Source organism: Equus asinus, chromosome 14 (assembly GCF_041296235.1).
Source record: "Equus asinus isolate D_3611 breed Donkey chromosome 14, EquAss-T2T_v2, whole genome shotgun sequence".
Lineage (NCBI taxonomy): Eukaryota > Metazoa > Chordata > Mammalia > Perissodactyla > Equidae > Equus > Equus asinus.
This window is the reverse complement of record NC_091803.1, coordinates 33,856,092-33,881,873: the sequence shown is the minus strand read 5'-3', so window position 1 is coordinate 33,881,873 and position 25,782 is coordinate 33,856,092. Positions and strand designations below refer to the sequence as shown.

General features: G+C 43.8%; 1 protein-coding gene and 1 long non-coding RNA gene across 10 annotated transcripts in view; one reads left to right on the top strand and one right to left on the bottom strand.

Annotated features, from left to right (window-relative positions):
* Positions 1-1,664: 1,664 nt before the first annotated feature.
* Positions 1,665-25,782, bottom strand: part of DNAH3 (dynein axonemal heavy chain 3) — a 167,162-nt gene continuing 143,044 nt past the window's right edge. For 6 of the 9 annotated variants that reach the window (XM_044747042.2, XM_070484803.1, XM_044747043.2 and 3 more), the window contains 10 exons: positions 22,872-25,013; positions 18,032-18,257; positions 14,818-15,062; positions 13,152-13,268; positions 9,148-9,302; positions 8,150-8,317; positions 6,171-6,313; positions 4,899-5,103; positions 3,796-3,933; positions 1,665-2,153 (listed from right to left, as the gene is read on the bottom strand). In XM_044747042.2, the coding sequence (XP_044602977.2) occupies positions 1,800-2,153; positions 3,796-3,933; positions 4,899-5,103; positions 6,171-6,313; positions 8,150-8,317; positions 9,148-9,302; positions 13,152-13,268; positions 14,818-15,062; positions 18,032-18,257; positions 22,872-25,013 (3,893 nt within the window). In that variant the 3' untranslated portion in view covers positions 1,665-1,799. Of the gene's footprint in view, positions 2,154-3,793; positions 3,934-4,898; positions 5,104-6,170; positions 6,314-8,149; positions 8,318-9,147; positions 9,303-13,151; positions 13,269-14,817; positions 15,063-18,031; positions 18,258-22,871; positions 25,014-25,782 lie in introns of those variants that run through there. The other 3 variants (XR_011494269.1, XR_011494270.1, XM_070484804.1) reach the window with 3 other exon arrangements.
* Positions 3,143-3,936, top strand: LOC139040208 (uncharacterized). The gene is made up of 2 exons (XR_011494271.1): positions 3,143-3,369; positions 3,491-3,936. It is a non-coding gene; the product is annotated as an uncharacterized lncRNA (long non-coding RNA).

Genomic DNA, 25,782 nt, shown 5'->3' with positions numbered 1-25,782 from the left:
TAAATTATAAAAATTTAATCCATCACACAGAAACATTCTGTCCCTTGACCCCTGAGGAATGAAACGGTCAGTCCCTGCCTCCCTCAGCTTTTGGTTGCTGAAGCTGGAGTTAGATAACATTAAAAATCAATTGTTCTCTTAGCAACTCCCTCACTGCCTTACAGCTTGCAATGTGACTTACCTAACCAGTCCAAGACTCAGGGATTTGGGATCCTGACCATCTTTCCATCTCACATGACTAACAATCCTTTTGAGAATGATATGGCAGTTTCAGCTATCTATCCATTCTGATTTTCTTTCCTCCATTGGAAAAAGTTGGGTTTTTTTTGAAAAAGTAGCTATTAAGCTACCTACTTTGAGTTGAAGGAGACTGACTCCTCCTACCTCTTTATTGCCCCCTGGCAAGATTTGGAGAACTCCCCTTTTGCACTTAATCTCTAGGATCACTTAGATGATTTGCTGATTTCAGAATTCAGAGTCCTCAATCCGAATTCGATTGGCTACACGTTCCCATGAAGAAACAGGGTTTCTGGAATATGTTTGTTTGGTTCTCAGAAGCTTCCTGCATTCAGGAAAAATCAAAGACCCCAAGTCAGGACATTTCTTCTAGTGAAGAGGCAGAGAAGCCAGGCCAGATGCATTAAGACTCTCAAACAGCCTTAAGTCTTTGCTCAACTATGAACTGACCAATGGAATGCCCTGAAAGAAGCTACACAGAGCCAAAGAGCTACATGAGAGAGTCTGTTGTGAAGTAGTACATCAAGAATTTGATTTTTATCTCCGCGAGATTCTCTATAAGCTGGCCCTGGGGAAAAACAGTGATAAACTAGAAATTTCTCGGACATGGTTGTTGGAGCTACATGTCTCTTCTAAGATTCTACATCACAACATAGCCAAGTCCTTGGCAGGGAGGTAGCATGTGGCAGTGAAAAATGCATGGGTTCTAGAGCCAGACAGACTTCAGCTCAAAACTAGCTCTGTAATGTGAAAGAGCTGGGTGCTCTTAGGCAGGTTACTTAATCTCCCTGAACCTCCAGAGGGAGAGACAAGCATACCCATCACATAGGAACAAGCAAGATATCTAAAGGCGTGGGCACAACCCCTGGTCACGGTAGGCGTCCAACACATGTTGGTTCTCTCACATCTCCTTTCTTCCTGCAATTTCAGCCCATCTGTGTAGGCTAGAAGAAAAGCTTTGGGGTCCCAGTTCTACCACTGACTAGCTGTGGGACTCTGGGCTAGTTACTTTTCTAAGCCTCTGTTTCTACATCTCTAAAATGGAGATAATGATAATACCTACCTTATAAGATTGTTGTGAGAAGCACATTTTAAATATATCAAGAGCCTTAAAAAATATAAGTGACCCAAACCTCTTTCAACCTGTGAGATGGCCTGATGTTAACCCATGTGGAGAGAGTAGGAAAGAAGCAATAAAAATTCAGTGACAGTTACAGCAAAATAATAGGAAAAGAATAACTGCAGGGGAGCTTAGACAAATGGCCAAAGGTCTAGGCTGAAGAGTCCCACTGCCTGTGTTCAAATCCAGGCTCTTCTATTTTAGTAGCTATCTGATTTGGGGATTACTTAACTTCTCTGTATCATAGTTTTTGCAGACATAAAATGAAGATAATAATAATAACCTATTTTATAGGGATGCTCTGAAATACCTGGCTTATAGCAAGTGTTCTATTAATAGAACTGTCATCATCATCATCATACCATGAAACTCTCAAGACAAGAAAGCTAGGTTATAGCTGAGAATGAAATGTCTTTTATTTTCTGTGTTGAGTCAGATGCCATCAGTTATCCAGCTGGCATAGTGAGGCTACACCTCGGTTTATCCAGTGCTTCTGGGGCCTGGCTGTCGGGAGTTCAATGGAGAGGACATAGTTGGTGGAGTGGCCTGTGGTGGAGAGGGTGCCTCTCCGGGCACTTGTTTTGTAGACTGGACACACATAAATATTCTGATGCAGAAACATGGCACTTTCCCCAGGTTTCAGCCAAATAATGGGTAATGGGTCATAGAGGATTTTGGGGAGAGACTCCCCAATTTGCATCGTTTTCCTGTCCCAACGGGCACCTTCTAAGAAGAGTCCTTTTATGTAGGCCCCATCTTCTGGGTTACTCTCCATGACTGTTTCTTGTGTGGTTACCTGGAAGAGAGAAAGCTGTGAATTCCATTACCTGCCATTTTCCTAAATGGGGCAGCCAGAAAAGTGCAATCTGGCTGCAATGTCTGCCTTTCCTGGGATGCATCTCCCAGGGCACTGGGGCTTCTGTGATAATCTTCCTACAGGTCATATGTGGGCCTAGTCAGCATGCTGCCCCTATATATGTGGGCATAGAGAATGCACTAGAGTAGTAGTCAGGAGGCCACATTAACTGTAACTACCTTAGTGACCTTGCATAACCTTCCCTTTTCTGGACCTGGATCTATAGAGTGGGGTTAGAGTCAGATGCATGTTGGTAAAACAGTTCTCTGGGGGGAAAAGTAAACCCTTGATTTGTAGTTTTTGTCAATTTCTGTAGTGTAAAGATTCTCATCACGGTCAATTTCAGGCTATCAATATTTAACAACCAGCTCCAACTGGCTCTGTTGAGTTGTTATGAGCCAGCTCCAGCACACCACTGTTTAGATTCAGAGGTGGTAAACTCAAATTCCATCAGGTAGGGGCAGAAAATGGTCTAGATGTAGGAGAATAGGGAGTGGGGGGTGGGGATTATGGTGAACCAGAGAGCACAAGTTCCATTTGAAATCATTCAAATTCTAATCTTTTTGTTACTGTGAATGGAAAGTTTTTCTCATTTCTACTTCTAAGTACTTACTGCTAGAATAGGAAAAGGCTATTGACTTTTGTATATTTGACCAGTATTCAGTCACCTTACGAATTCTTCTATTTATTCTGATAGGTATGTTTTTAGAGTCTCTTGGGATTGTAGGTATATAATCATTTAAACATAAAAAAATATGGTTTTCTTTTTTCCAATGCTTACCCCAGTTATTTTGTTTCTTATAGCATTAATTTTGGCTTAACATTGTCTTCAAAGCCCCATCAAGTTAAGTTCATTCATAAACTAAATTAAGACCTAGGGCAAGCAGTTTGTGACCTCTGGACTAGATGATCTCAAAGGATCTTTTCATAGAATTTAAAATTTTACAATGCTCTATAACAGTCCATCTTACTCCTTTCTCTTCATATATGGACAGGGTGATACTTGACTATTGGCCATTCCTTTGACTTTACTCCAAGCAAAAGACTACCCAAGAGCATTAACATTCTTCCAAATGAAGAGTCCACCAAGTTGAATAGACAGCATGGGAGGATGCTTCCAGTTTTCTTGGTATGATGGTGGCAGAGTTTTCCTCTGGTAAGAAAATGATTATATTCCCTTTTATATACACAAAGCCTTGAGAATCTTCTGATTCTGTCAGGAATAACTTTGGAGCTACTTTTTTTTTTTCAAGATTTTCTTTTTCTTTTTTCCATAGTTGCATATTTTCAGTTGTGGGTCCTCCTGGTTGTGGCATGTGGGATGCCGCCTCAGCATGGCCTGATGAGCCCAGGATCCGAACTGGCAAAACCCCGGACTACCGAAGTGGAGCACATGAACCCGACCACTGGGCCCTGGGGCCGGGCCCTGGAGCTGCTTTAAGTCATGCAAAATACTTCATTTGTGCCATCTTCAGAAGCATTTGAGCCTTAACACATCCAAATGTTTGGACTCATAAGGAAATGGGCAACATTGCTTTTTCTGGCGGGCCCCTTGAGCCGGCCTAACCCAAAGCACTCCTACCTCAAACTCAAATCCGATGTGGTCAATGGGGATGGTGTATTTCCGGGCATAATTCTGAGAGACACCAGTCAAAAAAGACTGTGTGAAGTAGAATCCAGAGATCCAAAAGACCACGGGGGGCCCATTGTCAACCCAATCCTGGAGAGTCATGGAAATAAAAATTCAAAATCAACAACACATCAAAGCTAGTTCAAAGGCAGGTAATATAAATAAGTCCCATTAAGAAATACACTTTTTCTCAGTTTTCTTGAATCAGGCAGCCCTCTTGGTTTAGCTTATATTGTCCCACTTTTGTAATGAAGGTATAAAGAAATATATTTCTACTTTAAGAAAAGCCCAGGTACAAGCTGGTGTCAGGGATACAATAGAGAGTGGTGGAAACTATAGCAGTAGAAAATACATGCCTTGTCTAAACTGAGCAACAGCCATTCATCTCCAGCAATAGGTGCCATGCAGGAATGCAGGCCCATTGTTTCAGGTCTTCCTTTTTTCCCATGGCAAACATCTGGATTTTTTTTTTTTTCTTGAGGAAGATTAGCCCTGAGCCAACTGCTGCCAATCCTCCTCTTTCTGCTGAGGAAGACCGGCCCTGAGCCAACATCTATACCCATCTTCCTCCACTTTATATGTGGGACACCTACGACAGCATGGCGTGCCAAGCGATGCCATGTCTGCACCCAGGATCTGAAGTGACAAACGCCGGGCCACCAAAGCAGAACGTGCACACCTAACCGCTGTGCCACTGGCCGGCCCCTGGATTTTTATGTGTAATAATCCAATGTTTACATGCTAGCTCAAAAATTTAAAAATTACCAGGCAGCCTAACCAAATATATCTATTAGCCAAATCTGACCCACAAACCACCAGTTCATGATATTTATTCTAGTTCCTACTCCTGCCTTCATAGGCTATAATCTTTTCAAGGACTTTAAAAAGTTTTCTTCCTTCCCCTAACTCTCGGAAGACTGTTTCCAGTAGGTACTCAATCCAGGAGGCTGCATGGCTGCCTGCCCTACTCCCTTTGCCTCTAATCTGTCATTTCAGATTGTCCTCTTCACCTGAATAAGCATGCCAGGTACCCAGTTACCCTGACTCCCTGGTACCTGGAAGAAGGCCAGGCGGGCCAACAGGTCAGCCACATAGCCCCCCAGGGGCTTCAGCGATGGGTAGGACTTGGCCATCCACATGGCTGGCACTTTACCCACAAGCATGCTACTGAAGACATCCTCCAGCTCTGAGGACATCAGAACCTGCCCTTTGATGGCTCGGCCAAGATCAATGAGGCTTCTGCGAACCACTTTGGTCAGCCTGCAAGAACAAAGAAGCTAGCTTAGCCTGGCTCTCCAGTGGTCTCATTCTACCTATGTTCACTGACTCCAGGTCTCCTTTTACTTTCCCCCCATACTTTGCTTGGTTCCCCAGAGGCCAACTGCCTATTGACTCTAGAGATGAGGAAACAAACCCAGAAGGAATAAGTAACTTGCTCAAGGTCACATAGTCATTTAGTGGCAGGACTGAGTTGAACCCAGGTTGTCTGATTCCAGGGCCCATGCACTTAGGCAATACATGAAATCAGGGTAAACATGGAAAGGGATGGAGAGAAGTTCATCCCATTGCCTCTACCACAGAGGTAGAGAAGAGCTGATACGGGCTGGCCATGGGGCTAAAGGTCTCTGGCCTTCTATTCTAGTCCCCCCTCACCTCTCTTCCAGTTACTACAGCACAGAGCCCAGTGGGATCACCTTGATTTGACTTCTAAATAGTCAAAATTGAAAGGGTTCACAGAAGTCATTTAAGCCACATAAGGAAAGTGATCACCTCTGCCTCTAAGTCCAAGGTTCTTGCTGCTCCAGATTCTCCTTGTCTCTATCTTGCCTCATTGGTCATTGCTCAGTTTTAGGGACAGCCCGGACTCTGAAGGACCAGGGAACTGGAAGAATGTCATCTAAGAATTTTTTGCCTTCCACAGTCTTAGGGTGACTCTAGAGAGATTACTAACTGTACATATTTCAAAAGGCTACTGTGTGGTTTGAATGCAACTCATGCACAGTGCTTGAAACAATATCTGGCACCAAGAAAGAGCTCAATAAAAGTGGCTCTAATGATTACTTTTACGGTTAGCCTGTGCTTGGTACTAGTTTATTGGTTTTTACCTGACTTTACACATATCATGTGAATGAATGGGAAAGAATGAATAGAAGGAATGATTTAACCCTGGGCCAACATGTGCTGGGATGCCCGTATTTACAGCCTTCCCTATGGGTGGGGCAGAGGATCATAACAACCCCTTATCTAGCATCCGTCTCAGTTACTGCCCATTAGATCCAACCCCTCACACTCCAACTTCCAGGATCCAAGTAAGACTATCAGCCCACCTGTTGAATCTGATGAGCTCCTGCCTTAGGACAGTATTCATGGATTCCTCATAGACCACAGGGTACAACTTCATGATCACCTCCAGGTCAAAGTCACTGGGAAGCTTGGAGAGTATGTCCTGGGCCAGATCCTCAACCACTTCCTTAAAGTATAGGCAGGAGAGAGGTGAATGAGAAACCAGGCCTGTGGGCTGTGGCTTTGTCTGGGTAAACTTCAAGCAGTGAACATTTATCTTTTTAAACATAGTCTGTTGAACCTTCCTGGGAACTTCCCTACAGAAGACAATTCTGCCTCGGGGAGAAGGAGGACTCCTATCCCCCACCAGCATTGGGAAGGACATCATCCTTTACATCCCAGAAGGTAAAAAGCTGAGCAATGAGAGCAGTGTTCTCACACCTGGAGCAAGAGCCTGAGGGCCAGGCAGGGAATTCCTGATCAGCCAGGTAGGCTCAGGGCAGCGCTCAACCCTGCAGAACTCCTCCTGTCTTCAAGGTGGCCCCTGGGAGAGAATCTCCCATGGCTCACAGCCAACCCCTTAGGACCAGCTCCTGGTGCAGATGGGACTCTTGCTCAGTGCTGGCTACATGGACATCTTGGAAGGCAGTAGGCCATTCCTCAGCACTGAGCTGAGGGAAGAGCCTAGGGCAACGGGCTTATCCAAGTACGGAAGGGACAGGCCTAGAGGAAGGAGGGGGAGTAGAACCTGGGTGTGGAACAGAGAGACAGCTCTGCCATCCTGTGGATCTGGAGTGCTACAATGTACACTTCTTTCCCTCTTCCCACTGTGAGGGGAATTTCCACCCCTAAATTGAGACACACCAAGCAGGCTGCTTTATCTTCACACCTATTACCACTTATGGTACTGTGAGCTAAATCAAGAAACCAAATACACAAAATCCATAGTTGAGAGAGGTCGAACATGGAACAGCTCAGAAGGTGAAGAAAGGAAGGGAAAGATGGGAGAGAACAGGGTGTGGTAGAGTCAGAAGATGGTGGTTCTGGGTCTGGCTCTGTCTCTGAGTTTATGACTGCCTTGAAGTGGGTCACTTCCTCTGCAAGGTTTGTTTTGCCCTCATCTGTAGACCAAGGAGGGTGGACTGGATCGGCGCTTCACAAAGCATGGACTGACCAAGAGAGGCACCCAAAATGATTTCAGGTGTTTCCAGGACAGGAAGCAAATAATATTGAATCACATGGTGAGAAAGTCACTCTCTTTTCAAGTTTCAGCTGCCTTTCTCTTTTCATTCCTCTCAAGGAAAAAGTCTCGGGTCAGGCAGTGCTAATTAAACACTCTGTAACACTTGCTGATCTTTCCCTTTCTCACAAGAAACCAGCAAGGCCTCAGCAACATCGCCTGGGAAGAACCTAGTAACTATTTAGCTTTCATTTTCTTTTTGTGGCTGTCTTGACTTTATGGAAATGGTATTGGGTTTCCATTTATGGTACTGATGTACAGTTTTTAAATAAATGATTTTAAGCAAAATGGAGTTAGTTTTAAAATATTACATAAATGGAGTATAGATAGTATAGATGATAGGTGGGTATACCAACTAATCATGAAGGTTATACAGGAATAGCTGATATTTTGGAAATACTGCTGCTTTGCCAGCTCTCTATTTATTTATTTAGTTTTATTTACTTATTTTTTGCTGAGGAAGATTTGCCCTGTTACCAAGCTTCCTCTATTTTGTATGTGAGCTGCTGTCACGGTATGGCCACTGATAGACAGTGGTGTAGGTCTGCGCCCAGGAACTGAACCTGGGCCACCGAAGTGAAGCATGCCAAACTTAACCACTAGGCCACCAGCGCTGGCCCCCAGCTCTATATTTAAGGACTCTCAGCAATAAGACCAGAGCATCCATGCCCTCACTCAGGGGTCTGCCAGCCTCTACTTTTCTGCCATCTTGGTCATCACCCACAATCCTGCATGCCCACCAAATGGAAAACTGCATGGAAAATTGAATTCAAGCCCAGTTACCTGAGGGGACTTGCCACTCCCTCCCGACTGTCTAGGGAGGGTCAGCAGCACCCCTTGAAACAGTTGGTTGGTTTCCTGGTTGTCCTTGGTGATGTCAGCATTCTCATGGAGGCCAAACACTTCTGGGTGGGCTGTGATGGGGAGGTTCCTGAGATAGTCGATATAGGACTGGAAAGGAAATGTTCACTTGACACAAATGCAGGTTCCCTGGGGTCCCGCAGACCACTTAGGGCTTGGCCGGACCCAATCGAAGCAGGAATCACACTGTTTTGGTAGCACGGGCCACACACACACATCCCTAGCTCCTCCTCAGACAGTTTTCTGGGGAATGAGTATGAAGTCAGACAGGCTGAGTGTCTCCCCTACAGCCCCTGGCGTCCTTCCTCCCTCCTCCCCAGTAGTACTGGCTCTGAAGTCAGACAGAACTGGGTTTGAATCCAGACAGAACTAGGTTTGATCCTAGCTCCATGGCAAACTGACTGTGTAACCTTGAGCTAGTCACCTGAAATCCCAGTTTCCTTATCTGTAAATGGCAAGGTAAGTAAGGTTATAAAGGAATAAGGCCTTAGCATAGAATAGGTGCTCAATTAAAGTAAGCCCCTTTTTCATCCTTCCTTCAGACTTTTTGTTTTCTTCTTCACTTTATCATTCTCCTATCCAGTTTTCTGGTCCCTCCCCTTCTGGCACCTTCTGAATCTTTGTTTCCAAGTAGCAAATTCCAGCCTGTTCACTACCAAGGCTTCATCTTCACTTCCCTCTTTCCCCTCCAGAAAACCCCATATTTGAAAGACCTTGTCTACCAAATACCCAGTGTTCATTAAACAGTAATAATGTCTCTCTTGTAGACTTTTTGGAATGTTGGAAATAACTTAGGGCCCAAGTCAGGAAGCCCAGGGCTACCCCGGGGCCCTCCTTGGCTACACCGCAGGCCCTGACCACATGGAAGCTGCCGAGCCCCTTTGGGGGACAGAGGAGCCTCTCCCTCCCCAGCCCCTCACCTGGTAGGAGCCATGGGGAGGGATGTAGTAAGTGTCTCCAGGAGCGAGAAAGTAATGGTCCTGCTCGATTTCCTTACAGTAGAACATGGACAGAAGAGACAGCAGGAGACGCCTGTCTTTGTCGTCAGTCACTCTGCCTCCGTAATTACATTCCCCTGGTGACAAACAGCAGAGGAAGAAGTTGAGCCCAGGGAAGGTCATAATAAACTTGGTCATTATCTAAAACAGAGGATTCTTCCAGCCAAGGAGCTCTACTGAGACACAGGGTTGTTAAAACCATGATAAGCTTGGGATGAGACAACACAGTTTTGATATTATGGTTGCTACAGAAATAATACATGTTCACCACATTAGAAATTAGAAAATAGCGGCCGGCCCAGTGGCGCAGTGGTTAAGTGTGCACGTTCCACTTTGGCAGCCCGGGGTTCGCCGGTTCGGATCCTGGGTGCGGACATGGCACTGCTTGGCAAGCCATGCTGTGGTAGGCATCCCACATATAAAGTAGAGGAAGATTGGCATGGATGTTAGCTCAGGGCCAGACTTCCTCAGCAAAAAGAGGAAGATTGGCAGCAGATGTTAGCTCAGGGCTAATCTTCCTCAAAAAAAAAAAGAAAGAAAGAAATTAAAAAATAGAGATAAACTGAAAGAAAAGTAATATAATCACCAGTAGTTCCACCAAAGGTAACTACTAATATTTAGGCATCTTTCAGACATTTCTGTGTGTGTGTGTGTGTGTGTGTGTGTGTGTACATATATGTGAAAGGCATTACAGAAATGTGGTTCAGGGCAAGAACTCTGACACGAGACTGTCCTGGGTTCCAATTCCAGCCCCGTCACTTTCCAGCCAATTCCTGGGTTCTAATTTCTGCTATTTAATAGCAGTTTCTCATCTGTCAAGTAGAGACAACTGCAGTACCCATCTCACAAGGCTTATAAACAAGGCTTATAATGCTTATAAAGCATTTAGCATAAAGCTTAGCATATAGAAAGCATTCAATTAATTACAGCTACTATAAATACATACATTTTAGAAAATTGAGATTATCCTATATAAACTGCTTTGGGATATGACTTTCCCCCAACCCCTACCCCCATCATTAACATCATTCTCTGAGACTCAGTTCTACAAAAAGAGTTAGGTTATTCTTTGGAAGAGACATCAAATCCAACTCACCACCCATGACACATTCTCTAGTTGGTCCAGATTCCATAGTATGTGGGTGCCACCTGGCATTTAGTAGTTGAGAACAACACACTAGTCTCCAAGGAGGAGATGTGTGTGTGTGTGTGTGTGTGTGTGAGTGTGTGTATGTGAAGGCTCATTTCCAATTCCAAACATTATAGGAAAAGGCAAGTCCACAGACAAGAAACAGGAAGTTTGACCCCAGTTGGGGGTTGGAGGCCTCAGCTTCTCTTGGTCTTGGAGGGGTCTAAATGTCTAGGAGGAAGATCAGGGTGGCTTGTTAAGGGAGAAGTAAAGGATTAAGGGGAAGCTCATACCTATTGAGTAATTTGAGCCCTACAGAAGCTGTTTCACCTTAAATCAGACCATCTAGATTTCTGAAGCTCTCTCTGTTGACTTTTCAGGGCTTTAGCAAAGTTTAGTTTGAATATTACAGCTTATCCCAGCTGTAAAGAGGTTTACACACCACCAGAACTACAATACTAAAGGGAGAGTGGTTTCCCCCACTGAAGTCAGCATGGCAGTGCTAGAGGGCACCCAAGAGGGACCCCAAGTGAAGGTAAATCTTAGGCACAGAGTAATGGTGCAAGGTCCCACCACCACTCCCTCATGAGCGAACTTTCTTTGAGGGGATACCCTTGCAGGCTCTGAGTTTTAGGTTTATGAAGGAAGGGACATTTCTTTATAGCTACTTGTCTGTCCACTCTTTGAAGTAAGAATACAAATTCCTATAGGGGCCAGGATGTGCCTTATATCTCTCTTAAATTCTCGCTGTCCCTGACACAGGGCTGGGGGTACCAGATTAAGAATATACTGATTTCGGCCCATCTAATTTGATAACAGCTCTCCAAAGGAGACTTGTCTCTTTGGTTAGTGTTAGTAGAGAGTTCTAATGATCACCGATATCTGGTCCTTCTTTCCTTCCAGGCACATAGGAAGGTTACACTGCCTTGACCCCCTTGTAGTAGGGTGGGGCCAAGTGACAAGTTCTTGTGCATTAGTTCCTGGCGTGAGCCCTTCGGTGCTATCCCTGTGGCAGTGACCACACAAGTATATGTTGAGATGGTGGCCCAAAAGTTGGTGGAGTCTTTGCCAACTGTGCCCCTGATAGATAATTATAATGAGCAGAGTCCCTTGCCTATTCAGACTGGACATGTACAGTGGGCAAGAAGTAGACCTTTGATGTCTTACACCCTTGAGTTTTGGGGATTGTTTATTACCTCTACCTAACTAGTTTATCCTGACTGGTACAGCTGGAAAGTGACTATCCTCAAGCTGGCTGACACAGTTGGAGCAGGTTAGCTTACGAGCTGCAGGCAGCCCAGTATGAAGACCGTGTCCCAGGGCAATTATGCACCCATTCTGTGGTTGGTCTAAAGAGGGGCCCTGGGATGTGCTTCTGGATGGCCTGGAATAATAGGAATATAGCTTACTCCTTTTGAAGAAGTTCTTTCAACAAACTAATATCCACTGAACTTAAGTTGTGTGTCTCACTTGGGGTTTTGTGTTAGGGGACACTGTGCTTAGTTAAGGTCTGTGTGACCTTCTTCTTCTGTCTGTGTGACAGCTAAACTTGATCATTCTAAAGCAGGCTTTCTCACCTTTGGTACTGTTAACATGTTGGACTGGATAGTTCTGTGTTGTGGGGCTGTCCTGTGCATTGTAGGATGTTTAGCAACATCCCTGGCCTTAACCCAGTAGCATCTCCCTTTAGTTGTGACAACCCAAAACGTCTCCAGGCACTGTCAAATGTCCCCTGGGGGGCAAAATCACCCTCAGTTAACAACAACTGCTCTAAAGGTTCATTCTCATTGTCTGTAAAATGGGATCACTAACATGGAACTCATAAGATGCTGTGAAGTCTCAATGTGCTGATTGTGTGTAAAAAGGACCTGCCACATGATTGGGGAAAGGATCCAGACAAACTCCTTAACATATGGACCTGAGGAAGGAACTAGTGTGTGATCTTGAAGATGCCTGGGTTTTTCTGTTGAGCTGCATTTTGACCTTTGGCCACAGCATTCCATTGACTTAGCCCATCTATTTTTAACTCCTGTCTCTGGGATTACACGGTTGTGGGCAGTGGCCAAGTTTTATACATTTACATTCTTCCATAATATGTACTAGCATATATTAGGTGACTTTTTTGTCCCTCCCCTTGTAAAACTCCTAATCTTCCCTTCAATCCCATTGTTTATGGGGCTGGCCCAGTGGCACAGCAGTTAAGTGCGCACGTTCTGCTTCGGCAGCTCGGGGTTCGCTGGTTTGGATCCCAGGTGCAGACATGACACTGCTTCGCAAGCCATGCTGTGGTAGGCGTCCAACATATAAAGTAGAGGAAGATGGGCATGGATGTTAGCTCAGGGCCAGTCTTCCTCAGCAAAGAGAGGAGGATTGGTAGCAGTTAGCTCAGGGCTGATCTTCCTAAAAAAAACCCACAACCCATTGTTTATGACTTTGGGAAGTTTTCCATAATCATCCTCTGCCCTAGCCCTGAGATTTAGTCATTGTGCTGCCTTTCTACTTTATAAACGTTTCTCTTGTTGAACTTATCACTGTATTGTCATTTTTAAAAATATTTTTATCCCTATGAACCACTAAAGGGTAGGGATTGTATCTTAATTTTCTTTCTTTCTTTCTTCTTCTTCTTTTTTTTTTTTTTTAACAATATCCAGCACAGTAACCAGCATTATAAGAGCTCAATGTTTGTTGAAAGAATGAATGAGGGAGTAAATAAATGAATAAAGGCAGCAGAAGAGGAACAGCAGGGTGGAGCATGATGCTGGAGGTTCATGCCTGCAAAGGCTCCTCCCATAAATACCTGTCAGGTAGGTCAGAGCTTCAAATGGCACCTCCTTGTAGTCATTCAGAAACATCTGGATCTGCCGCATACTAATCCTCAGGTCAGATTCGTTGAATTCATAAGGAATATTCCAACCTGCATGAGGCAGAGAAGAATTAGGGGCTTTAGTGCTGAGAGCTCTCAATTTCCACTCAGATATTGAGCCAGTGGAGTTAAGCATCACTATGATCAAGGGCCTCTTTCAGCCCCATGAATATCAAGCACCAGGCCAACGATCAGCCTTGACATTTACTGCCAACATGGGAGCCACTCTGCCTGAGAAAGCATCTATTCTAAAATCAATTTCTTTATGGATGTCCTCATTTGTTAAGGAAGATGTTAACATCCTGGGATTGGTAGCATGAAAATTATTCACCCCGGATGGAATACTGTGGTAATACACCGAGCTCCAAAAACAACACTAAAGCAAAGCTACAGGGCAGTGTCCATGATGGGGCAACGGAACTGTTAGCTTTGAGAATTCCCCTCCTGGTGCTCATGGGAGAACTAGATGGCTGGCCTTAAAGAAACTACCGCTTGTATTTTCAAGGGTATAATGATAAATGCCCAGTGGGGCTGGACAAGTGACATGAACGTGTGAACTGGGCCTGACGTAAGACAGCAGGGTATGGTGGGACCTGTGCTCAACAGAGATGTTTAATTTCCTCCTAAACACTCACATTCAAATTAAAAATATAACAAAATAATAAAACTTGTGTTCTGGCAAACAAAACACACCTGGGCAATTGGTTACAGCCAAACTGTTACGTGGATTTCTAAAGGTCTGGCACAGGTGGGAGAATGTGGTGTGGGAAATGCAGAGGGAGGGTCTCCCTTGGCTGTCTCAATGGAAGGGTCAGGAGGTCTGTGGAGCTACCTGGGGTTAGGGTATGAAGGTAGAAGGAAAGGAAGAAGATGTTCAGAAAGAATCACCAAGAGGACAATTTGCATCCTTATGTAACCCCAAAGAATGGCTGAGAATACCGAGGTGGGTCATTTGCTATTGAACAGAATCAGAGGCAGCCCATGGGTGAGAGAAAGGTAATCCAACATTAAAATCATGATGATGTAGGATCTGTACTAAGCATTTTGATGATCTGCTCCACCAAGAGTACTGAGTTACTCAAGTTAGGCCATGGATAGGTTATGTTAACAAAAAAATTTATCTTTATTTTTTCAAGAAGCACACACAAATGTGCCAGCTCTTCTTCTGTCAGTGTTATGCACATGGAAAGAGAACTACCTACAATGTTATAAATTACCTGGTGACAAGCCCCAGAGAATGGCCATTGTGTCTGAGATGGGCAAATACACACCAAAGGGAAGGGCTCCCAATCCTCTCGTTATCACATTACTTCAGCAATTAGGGCACCTCTGATTTTGGAGCATCACCTTTTCCCCAGACATTGACAGTGGACCTGGGGATCAGGTTGCCAGATTTATCAAACAGAAATACAGACACTCAGTGAAATTTAATTTCAGATAAACGAAAAATCATATTTAGCATAAGTATGTCCCAAATATTGCATGGAATGTACTTACATCCTATTTTACTGGCAACACTATCTGAGTACAAACTTGAACACACACTTGCATCTGTCTGTGATCTCTCCCCCTGCAACTCAGGTGCACTGTCATCTCTTACCCAGGGGTCCAAAGTTTCTCCTCTCTTGAACGATGGCATGGAAGAAGCAAAGGCCGAACAACAGCTTCTGCCACATCACTGCCTTTGTACAGCTTTGGAAGAACACAGGGTCCGAAATGGGGTCATTGAGGTAGGAGCGCAAAAGGTTGGCCCGGAGCCCTTTGGGGGGCTCGTTGGTCATCTTGATCCCATTCTGGAGGATGCTGACTGGAAACTTCTCTGATGGATAGCTGGTTAACCAGAGTCTGGAGGAACAACAGACCCAACTACTTAGAGCAATGCAATAAGTTATGTTGAAAAACAATAACAAAAATATAATAGCTACCATCTATTAAGCAAGACTAGATGCCAAACCCCATGCTAAGAATTTAATATATGTCCCTTCATTTATTTTAATCCTCACAGCCACCCTATGTGGAAGGATTTACTATCCCCTTTTACCAGTGAGGAAATAGAGACATGGAGAGGTCAAGTAGGTTTTTCAAGGACACACCACTTAGAAACAACTGAAACAAGATGTGAACTTGGGGCTCCCTGACTCCAAAGGCCTTGTCTTAATCACCACACCACTCCTCCCCTGCTGGACTTTCTGAGCATCTATTATGGTCAAGTACTATACCCAGCACCCCAGGAGTGGCCAAAGCGAGCAAAGCATTGTTTCCAGCTTCCAAATATCCATAGCCTTGCTGCTAGGGGAGGAAATGGAGGCCAGCGAGGGGAGAAAAGACAAACAAACAGAACGCTATAGTACAAGGCATTATAAAATCAAGTCTTCAGGGAGGGAGGGAAATAATAAGCTATGGGGTGTCCATGGGAAGAAGAGGTTTCAACGGGTTAGACGGAACAGAAGTCTGCAAATTATGACCAGGGAGCTGAATCCAGCAGTAGCTTGTTCTCACAAAACGAAGTTTTAATGGCACATGCCCCTTCATTTACATATTATATATGGCAGCTTTCATGCTACAATGCAGAGTTGAGACAGAGACCATATGGCTAGCAAAGCCTAAAATATTTACTATGTGGCTTTTTACAGAAAAAGTTTGCTGACCTCTGTCATAGAGGAAACGGCATTTGAAATGGGCCTTGAGAATATGAAGGATTTCTTCCTTTAAAAATAAAAGGTTATCTATGTTCACCAAAATACAGGGAATATATGTAAACGAATTTAGAAGGAAAAAAATTATAATTTAACACCTCCAGATTAACACTTTGGCATACTGTCTTCCAGGCTCTCATTCATTTGTTTTTCCTACCTGAACTCAAGTGACATACACTCCATGGCATCCTGTTTTGTTTCATTTTTGTGGGTTTCTTTTTGTGTGCTAGACATTAGAGAGGTTTCCAACAGGTGGATTTGGGGATAGAAAGTCATAGACACAGGACACAGGCTGAGCAACCGAGTGGAGGAGGAAGAGTCGGGGATACAATAAGTCTTGGTGGGTAGTCTGCTGTGGTGCAGGCACAGGGCTGAGAGGGGAGGGAAGAGGTCATAAACTGGGGGCTTGAGGCCTGACTTCAGTCTGCAGATAGGGAATGTTTAGCTCACACCATGCAAACCAATACAATGCTGTAACATATTTTTAAAGTAGTTGCCAACTTTTAAAAATCTAGGCTTTCTTTTAAAAGTCTAGATTCCCATCTTCCCTTTAAAATGATCAGAAAATCTGATGACCAGAGGCCTGCGTTCCTGCATGGCAACAGTTAACTGGTATTAAGCAGTAGCTGCTCTTCTCTATAGGGCATGTGCTTCTAGTTCACCACACTCCCCACCACTCCCTATTAGTGTCCAATACTGAGGCTCATTGCCCATGATGATTGCCATTGTACTGTGGAAAGCCCAGTCCTCTTCACTTGTTTACGTTACATTCCGGGCTCCCGTAGGTGCCGAGTTCATGAATTTTGGGTTAGGACCTTAAATGTCAGCATGAATAAATTTTTCTTCATTGAGTGTGTCATTGATGGTCAATGAATCAACTAACCATCCCAAACCAAACAGAATTCCTGAAACTAATGGATCCCCCTTAAACTTCCTTAAACTCCTACACAAATCTTACATGAGTCTTACATGAATACAATCAACTACAGCCTAATCTAGCTTTGTAAATAAACACCAAACACTTTCCTTTTTTCAAGCAGACATGACTAAAATGAAAATAACCAGCAAGCTTTGTTGCCTAGAGCAGGAGTTGGCAAACTTTTCCTGTAAACGATTGAAGAGTAAATGTTTTAGGCTTTGTAGGCCACATGGTCTCTGTTATAACTATTTGTAGCATGAAAGCAATCATAGACAATAAATGAGTGAGCATGGCTATATTTCAATAAAACTTTATTATTGGACACTGAAATTTGAATTTAATATAATTTTCATGTGTCATGAAATATTATTTTTCTTTTGTTTTTTTCCAAACATTAAAAAATGTAAAAACTATTCTTAGCTTGCAAGCCATGCAAAAACAGGCAGCAGGCTAGATTTGGCCCACAGGCTGTCATTTGCTGACTCCTGGCCTGGAATAAGAGAATCACTGGACATTTGAGTTGAAAGGGGCTTTGAATTCTATCTGGTTCATCTCATCGTTCTGTAAATGCAAAAACCAAGGCCTAGCCTTGCTGGGCTTTAAAAGTTCACACACACAAAAAAATAGCTGTTTCCAATGCTGATTAAAATTCTACAGAGCCCAAGAAATGGACAGAGCAAGGACAACAGTGTCCAGGCCACAGGTGGGATTTTTCTTTTTTTAGACAAATAATTTTTAAAAATCAGATTTGTTGACATTTAATCTACCTTCCAGACACCAGATACATCTCCCATCACCTCCCTCCAACAACTTCTCACAGCATACACCCCAGGTTAGAGGATAACTTCTTGGTGTTTCCTTAATATGTATCTTTGCTTTTACAAATGCTGTCCTTTCTGCCTGGAATGTCCTTCCTGGCAAACTCCTACTCACTCTTCAAAACCCCAGGCAAGTGTGAGTCCTCTAGGCCTTCCTTAACTTTCCATTCCCTTTTCTGTGCTTACATGGTTCTTGTTCAAACAAGTACAGCAGGTATTACATGGTATCAACATTATTTGCCTATGGGCTGTCTTCTGCTAGACTGAGAGCTTCTTAAAGGCAGAACTGTGACTTGTTCATCTTTGCATTCCCAGCCACCAGCATGCTGTCTGGAGCTCAAGGTTGGGGCCCAAAACAGGCAGTGTGGGGCAGCATCTCACCTGAATCTAATGTTGGTGCTCTCAGGAACAATCACTTCCTCACAGATCTTCTCCAGTGCAGGCATCCAGCTCGTGGCCAGATGGCAGTTCTGTAAGACCACCCAGGTCCCATCTTTGATGGCAGTGTTGATCATTCTGGCAGCAATAGGGCCTTGGCCTTGGCCAAGAGAGATGGTCTGTGTTCTGGTACCTCCCATGCCAAGATCATCAGCAAACTTCAGCAGGCCTGAGACCAGAAAGAAGAGAGGCTTTTGAAAGAGGACAGGTCAGCTAAGACCATGTTAACAATAACAACACAGAAGGGGGGTTTCATTAAAACTCTAGACTCAGAAAGAAACTCACTGGCTTCTGTTAATTACAAAATAAGCACCTCTCTGGGGAAACTTTAACCTTCTCGTAAGATGGAGAATGAAGCTACTATTGATTCCTCTTTTGCTCTGAACACACAGACATTCTTGATGATAAAAAAAAAAAAATTACACAAACTGAAAAAAAATCAGAGTTTGAAAGACAGAAAAATTCCCAGGTGCCAAAAATGAAGAGGGAACTCAAAAATAGAGAGGTGAGTACATAACCAAAGAACTAGGAACTGGGTTTTCACGAATTGATTTTACTAGAAAAAACAGGCATTTGTACAGTGAAATTTCAAGTAAGTCTCTTTCACTTCTCTCTTCCTCAGAGGCAGGCATGTGACTAGCTGTTTGTGAATCTTTCCAGAGATAATTTATGCATTTAAATAAATGCACATGACTATTATACTTACATAAATTGCAGAATAATACATTTGCTTTTTTCACTTAGAGCTTTCCCACATCAGTACCTATATAAAGGCCTTATTCTTTTTCATGGATAGTATTTGATAGTATTTCACCACTGGAAAATACTGTACTTTATTTAACCAGTTTAGAGGTTGGAGTTTGCCAATGGGAGACATAACTTTGCACTCACAAGACGTGGGGTGCTGGAACCGAGACTTTCCTACAAAGTTAGGATCCTCAAAGGGCTGTACCTTCATGTTAAGAAGGCCAGAAATCAGGCTACTGACTCAAAAAGCAATGTGGAAGCTTGTCACTGGTCTGGAGCCTACGTGGAAAAAAATAAACAACAACTGTCCAGCGAGAAATGAAAACACCAAACCAACGCCACATATGGATGAGGAGTGTAAATTGACCGTACCCTGTGGTGTGGGATTCCCAAGCTGAGAAACTTCCTATACAATTCATCCAGAATGGCGAAACCCCTGGGGCACCAGTGTTTGTGTATGCAAAACTGTTCTGTTAGGGCACTTCTAAAACCCAAGGTACATGAGACTCCCACAAAATAACACAAGCTTGCTGATTGTGAACTTACAATAAAAAATTACAAACTACATGAGGAAATATATCCCTATAAGGGATAGTCAGCACAAAGAATAATCAGGAGAATTAATATCTCAAGGATTACATATGGTCTCTATTACAGGCTGAATTGTGTCCCCCCACAAATCCATATGTTGAAGTCCTAATTCCCAGTACCTCAGAATCTGACTGTATTTGGAGATACGGTCTTTAAAGAGGTAGTTAAATTAAAATGTGGTCATTAGGGTAGGTCCTAATCCAATATGACTGGTGTCTTTATAAGAGGAAGAGATTAGGACACAGACACACTCACAGAGAGAAGACCATGTGAAGACACAGGGAGAAGATGGCCACGAATTTAAGCCAAGGAGAAATGCCTCAGAAGAAACCCTACTGAGATCTCCATTGTGGACTTCTAGCCTCCAGAACCAAGAGAAAATAAATTTCTGTTCACCTAGTCTCTGGTATTTGTTATGGCAGCGCCAGCAGATTAATACAGTCTCTGAAAAAGACCATTAAAGAAACACATCTGAAAATCATTACAGAAGGAACACAAAACATAATAAAACTTAGAGTTCCATGAAACAAATACATGGATTTGGAACAAAAGAAATAAAATTTATGGAAGTGGAAAGCATTGTCATTGAAGATAAAAACTCAAAGCAATGATTAAAAGAGCAGGTTAGATACAGCCCAAAAGAGAATTAGCAAACAGTAAGGTCTGCCATCAATGATCCACCCAGAAGTAATGGGCACCTCTAGCACCCAGATTGTGGTCTCTAAATACCATGAGCTGTTAAAAGAACTACAGTTCCTTGGAGAAATGTTTGTACAAGATGAACCTGGAATATATGGTAGTTCTATACAGCAAGAAAACTGTCAAAAACTACTGGGGTTATATGAAAAGGATATAGGCATGAAGGTGCTCCCACAGGCCAAAGACTGAACAATTTGAGCATCAAAATGAATGATGATGGCAGTGGAGTAAAACACCACCATATCTGACATATCCAAATGTTAAAATCCATGTATTCACAGTGGTATGAAAAAAAATCTTATGGCATACATAACTTTGGAGGTTAGTAGGGCACCAATTCATTATTCTGAAAGCTAGTAAATAAAGAGAATGAACCAAGCATCTACTCTGCCTGTCCTTTTTGGACTATATTCAGAGTAAACCAATGAGCTGACAAAGGAAAATTCTTCTTTATGGAAGACTTCCAGCCAATAAATGTGGAAGGAATGATAGAATTAAAATGTCATCATTTTGCAGCATCTAATGAAATAATGGATCTGGGTTATGATTTTCTAAGGCTGCTAAAACCATTAGGTCAGTGGTTCCAATTGGCTGCACGGTGGAATTATACAAAAAGCTGTATAAAACAATGCCTGGGTCTCACCCACAAGGTCAAGGGTGTGGCCTGCACATGGAGATTTTTCTTAAAGCTCCCCAGGTAATTCCATTGTGCAGCCAAGATTGAGAACCATCACATTAGGTGAAAAGCTGATGGGAAACTTTATAAGGGAGACGGTGGAGGAGTGGGGAGGTGGATCATGGAGGAGTAGGGAGGTGGATCGAGTTGATGCCTGAGCCCACTGATCGATCTTGATCAGAGAAGGAAAGACAGTCAGACAGTATGTGCCTCCTGATGTGAGGCACTATGAGGGACACAGTACCTGGGAAGTTTCCTAGGAAGTTACCCAAGCTGAACCTGATGAAGCCTCTAGCGTAGAGAGACAGGAATTGGAAGTAACTGGCTGGTCCTCTACCAGCATAGCATCATTTTACAGATCATATTCTGACCTTTCCCCCATTTCTCTTCTTGACCTTTACTTATTTCCCTTAGTTTCTCTTGTTTAAATCTTCCACATATGGCTGGCCTGGTGGCACAGCGGTTAAGTGTGCAAGTTCTGCTTCAGCGGCCCGGGGCTTGCCAGTTTGGATCCCAGGTGCAGACATGGCACTGCTTGGCAAGCCATGCTGTGGTAGGCATCCCACATATAAAGAGGAAGATGGGCATGGATGTTAGTTCAGGGCCAGTTTTCCTCAGCAAAAAGAGGAGGATTAGCAGCAGATGTTAGCTCAGGGCTAATCTTCCTCAAAAAAAAAAAAAAAAAATCTGCCATATAAAGTACTTAGGGAAAAAAGCAAAGGTACTAGAAAGATCTCATGATGAACTGATCTCTTTGTTTTTGGTGAGGAAGATTGGCCTTGAACTAACATCTGTTGCCAATCTTCCTCTTTTTGCTTGAGGAAGATTGTTGCTGAGCTAACATCTGTGCCAATCTTCCTCTGTTTCGTATGTAGGATCCTGCCACAGCATGGCTTGATGAGCAGTGTGTAGGTCCATGCCTGGGATCCAAACCTGCAAACCCTGAGCTGCTTAAGTGGAGTGTGCAATCTTAACCCCTACACCACCAGGCCGGCCCCATGATTGATCTTTGACAATAACATTTTGTGTAGGAAGCCAGAAAAGGCACCAGTTCATTCAGCTCCCTCCTCTAACTTCCTTCAAGGGGTAGGGGTACTGGCTTTCTGTCCGGGTCAGGATGTGCTAAACTCTTCAGCTTTCACAGGAGAGTATCAACTTTGCCATTCACATTTCTGGTACTCTTTCTACATTCAATAACAGAGAAAACTAAAGCTTTGAGATCCCCCAACAGAACAGAAAACTAATTTATTTGTGTCAACAACTCATATCCTTTAATATGCACAAACGATTTTTAGAAATATACACAAACTGGTAACAGTGGTTACTTCTGAGAGGGTTAGGAGGAAGATATGCCTTTCACTCTATACTAAGGTTTCTCAATCTCAGCACTATTGACAGTTTGAGCCAGATAATCCCTTGTTGTGGGGGCTGTCCTATGCACTGTAGGATATTTAGCAGCATCTTTGGCCTATATCTACTAGATGCCAGTAGCATCCCCAGTTGTGACAACAAAGATGTCTCCTCGCTTTGCCAAATGTCCCTTGAGGGGTCAAAATGGCCCTAGTTGAGCCACAGTCTATACCTTCTTGCATTTTTTTAAAACTACATGCAGTATTAATTATTCAAAAAATTTGAAAATTAAAAGAAAAGAGAAAAGAGAAGCAATAAATCAGAGAAAATGGTTTAAGACACAGGTGATAAACTAGGAGCCAACAAGCTAAATCTACCCCTTGCTTGGCCCTCATAAAGTTTTTAAGAAAAAATTTGAATGAGTTATCAAGATTTAAAAGTGGGTGATTTCTTCATTTCTGGTTTCTCTTAAAAAATCAGACAGTCTGGCTATCCTGGGCTCATGTTCTCAGATGGCACAACGCATGGGAGCTGAGTAGCAGCTGCCCTCCTTTAGGCAAGAAAAGAAGTCTCCAGTTGCCCCAGCCCTACCTTAGCCTGTGAACTGCTTGGCCTTCAAAGCCATCTGAGTTTGAGACTCCTGTTGTAAGGGACATGCTATTGTCAACCATCCACCCATTCTGGACTTTTTACGTTCTTCACACAACATTCTGACATTACCTGCCATTGGGTCTGCACCTGGAGACAACACGAAAATCAATGGTGCACAACAGTTGGAATCATTGTAGGACCCCTGGAGATCAAATGTAGGGGCATCAATGTACTCCTTGCCCATGTGTTCAGCAATGAACTCCCGAACTGCTGGAACCATTTTGTCAGGCCGCAAACATCGGAGGATCACCATCCTCTCCAATCCTTGAAGAAACCTCCAAGATCCAGGGAATTTCTCCTCATGGGGCCAGGCCGAGTCATAGATGAGCTTCCATTCATGGGCATTTTGTTCCAAATGTTCCATCAGGCCTTCGAGTTTTGGCAATGCAGATGCACGAACCACTTCTGCCCATGCTTTCTCAGACAGCCATTCGGGAACCGGGTTGGGGAAGGGGTTGTCCAGGGTGACGCCTCCGGTTAGAAGGAAGTACCAAATTTCCTCGTTAATTTGCTTTTTCTCTTTCATGATGCCAATGGTCAGGAGGAGGGAGAAAAGCAGCTTGTCCTTCTCAAACAGAGAGCGGCAGACATTGTTGTAGATGCTGAGGGTGAAATGTTCAATGATGTATTCAATGCGTAGTTCCAGTTCTTCGCTCTTCCTGCTGTGGGCCAGGGAATGCACGTAGAGATTTATGAACCATGTCAGGGAGTACTGGTACATTGGCTCAATGTTGGCCAGGTCAGAGATACAAAAGAAGATGGTAGCAGAGTGGACAGCCACTGGCCTGTAGCCCATCCGAGTCTCATCTATCTGAGTTTCTGTCACGGAAGCAATTTCCTGTTTCTCAGAGATTTCTTCGGACAGCAGTTTGGAGGAGGATAAAACTTTGATGGCAGTCTCGTCCTCAAGGATGTTGCCCTCGGACAGGGAGAGGACCTCCAAGATCTTATCTTCAATTTCTTTCAGCTGCTTCTTGTTCTTCGCACTTTCCACAATCAACTGGTTCTTTTTCTCTTCCAGTTCTGGCTTCTCCTTGGCGGCCACAATGCCAAGGAGTTGATCCTGGAGACCTAAGGGGGTGATCATGAAGTTGAGGAGGCAGACCTTCACGGCAACTTCAGGGAGGTAATGTGGGTTCCTCAAACGGGTTGTGATGTAAAACTTAAAGTCCCTGGAATATTCGATGATGTTTTCACCCAGTCTCATATACTCAACCCCTTGCTGCTTGAATGTGGACTTGAGCAAGATGGGTTCAATAAAGGCATCCAGCTCTTCTCCAACATTTTCTAGTAAGACAGGAGTGCCAAACTGTAGAGCATTTTCCAGCGTCCTCACATAGTTAGAATCCGAGAACTTGATGACAGACAGCTTATTTGCTTTCTCCATGTTTTTGATCCACTTATTGGCCTGCCCCTGAGGGTCAATCATTAAGGCCCAGCGTCTGGAATTGGACACAATGATGCCATTGTCAATGGAAAAGGAGTCAATGGGCAGCCCAGCGATCTGCCAGGCACGGATTTTCACGGGATCCCCTAATGTACTGCTGAGACTGAAGTCACTGGATCCAGGGATGACCTTGTCCTTACATTGGGCCAACCACTGCTTTTGGCACTCGGCCCGATAATCCACAGTAAAGGCCCCCAGGTAAGCCACGGTCCCTGAGGACAACAACACATCCCCTGTCAGATTAGTATAGCGGATCCCCAGCTGTCGGGCAGCTTCTGTCCATCTATCCTTCTCTCCCCCAAGCCCACTGATCAGCTTTTCTGCCCTGATCAGTTTTTGGGAGCAGATTTCAATGTTTTCTTCCAAGGTTTTTTTCTTGGTATTCATCTCTTCAAAGTCATCATTCAGGGCCTGTAGGCGGTCTTCCACCAGCCTCAGCTCTGCTCGCTTCTGGTTCAGTTTCTGCATCTGTGTGTCCAACTTCCCCTCGGCCTCCTTCAGCCGCTCCCGTTTGGGAGCCACCACTTTGGCCACACGATCGTACACCTCCATGGCCCTCACCCACTTACACAGACCCTCACAGGCAGATGACACATTTTTAATAACAGCTGGCTGGAAATCCGGGTGATCGATAAACCTTTCCCGGATCCGCTTCATGACCAATGGAGGAATGTTGTCTTTGTCATATGTCTTAAGACTCTCCAAGAATTTCAGATCTCCAAGAATCTTTCTTGATACCCCCCAGTAATCTTCTATCATTTTACCTGTTCGGGACAAGAAATAGAAATAAGACTATTATTAAGACATTTCGGTCGAGACGTAAAGCCTTGCAGTGGCTACTCCTTGTATTTGGCAAAAAAAAAAAAAAATCCAAACTTCTACAGAAGATTTTTAGGGAAGAGAGAAATACTCTGTACAATATTGATGATGGACACACGTCATTATATATTTGTCCAAACCCATAGAATATATAATGCCAAGAGTGGACACTAATGTAAACTATGGACTTTGGGTGATCAGGATGCGTTAATGTAGGTTCCTATCAACTGTAACAAATGTATCATTCTGGTGGAGGATGTTGATAACGGGGGAGGCTATGCCTGTATAGGGGCAGGCACTATATGAGAAATCTACCTTCCTCTCAATTTTGCTGTGAACTTAAAACTGCTCTAAAAAAATAAAATCTTAATTAAAAAAAAAGTCTGAGCTGCTCGCCATGATCTGGGAGGCTCATTGACCTCACCCACCTCATCTCTGCCTTGTTCCCTGAACTTCAGGCATGAAGAACCTTCCTTCAACTCCTCAATGGTCCCAAGTGCTTCCCTACCATAAGCCCGTCACCTAGGCTGGAAATGGCATCTAGCTGGCTCCTGCCTGGACTTCAGGCTCAAAAGCCAACTCCATAGAGAGGTTTCCCTAGACTTCAGTCACTAAGGTGGGCCCCTCTATTCTTCCCCCGGCATTTTCTTTCATCTCAGCTGCTAGAACGTCTATTCCCTTTATAGCATTTATCACAATCTGTGATTTTTTTTG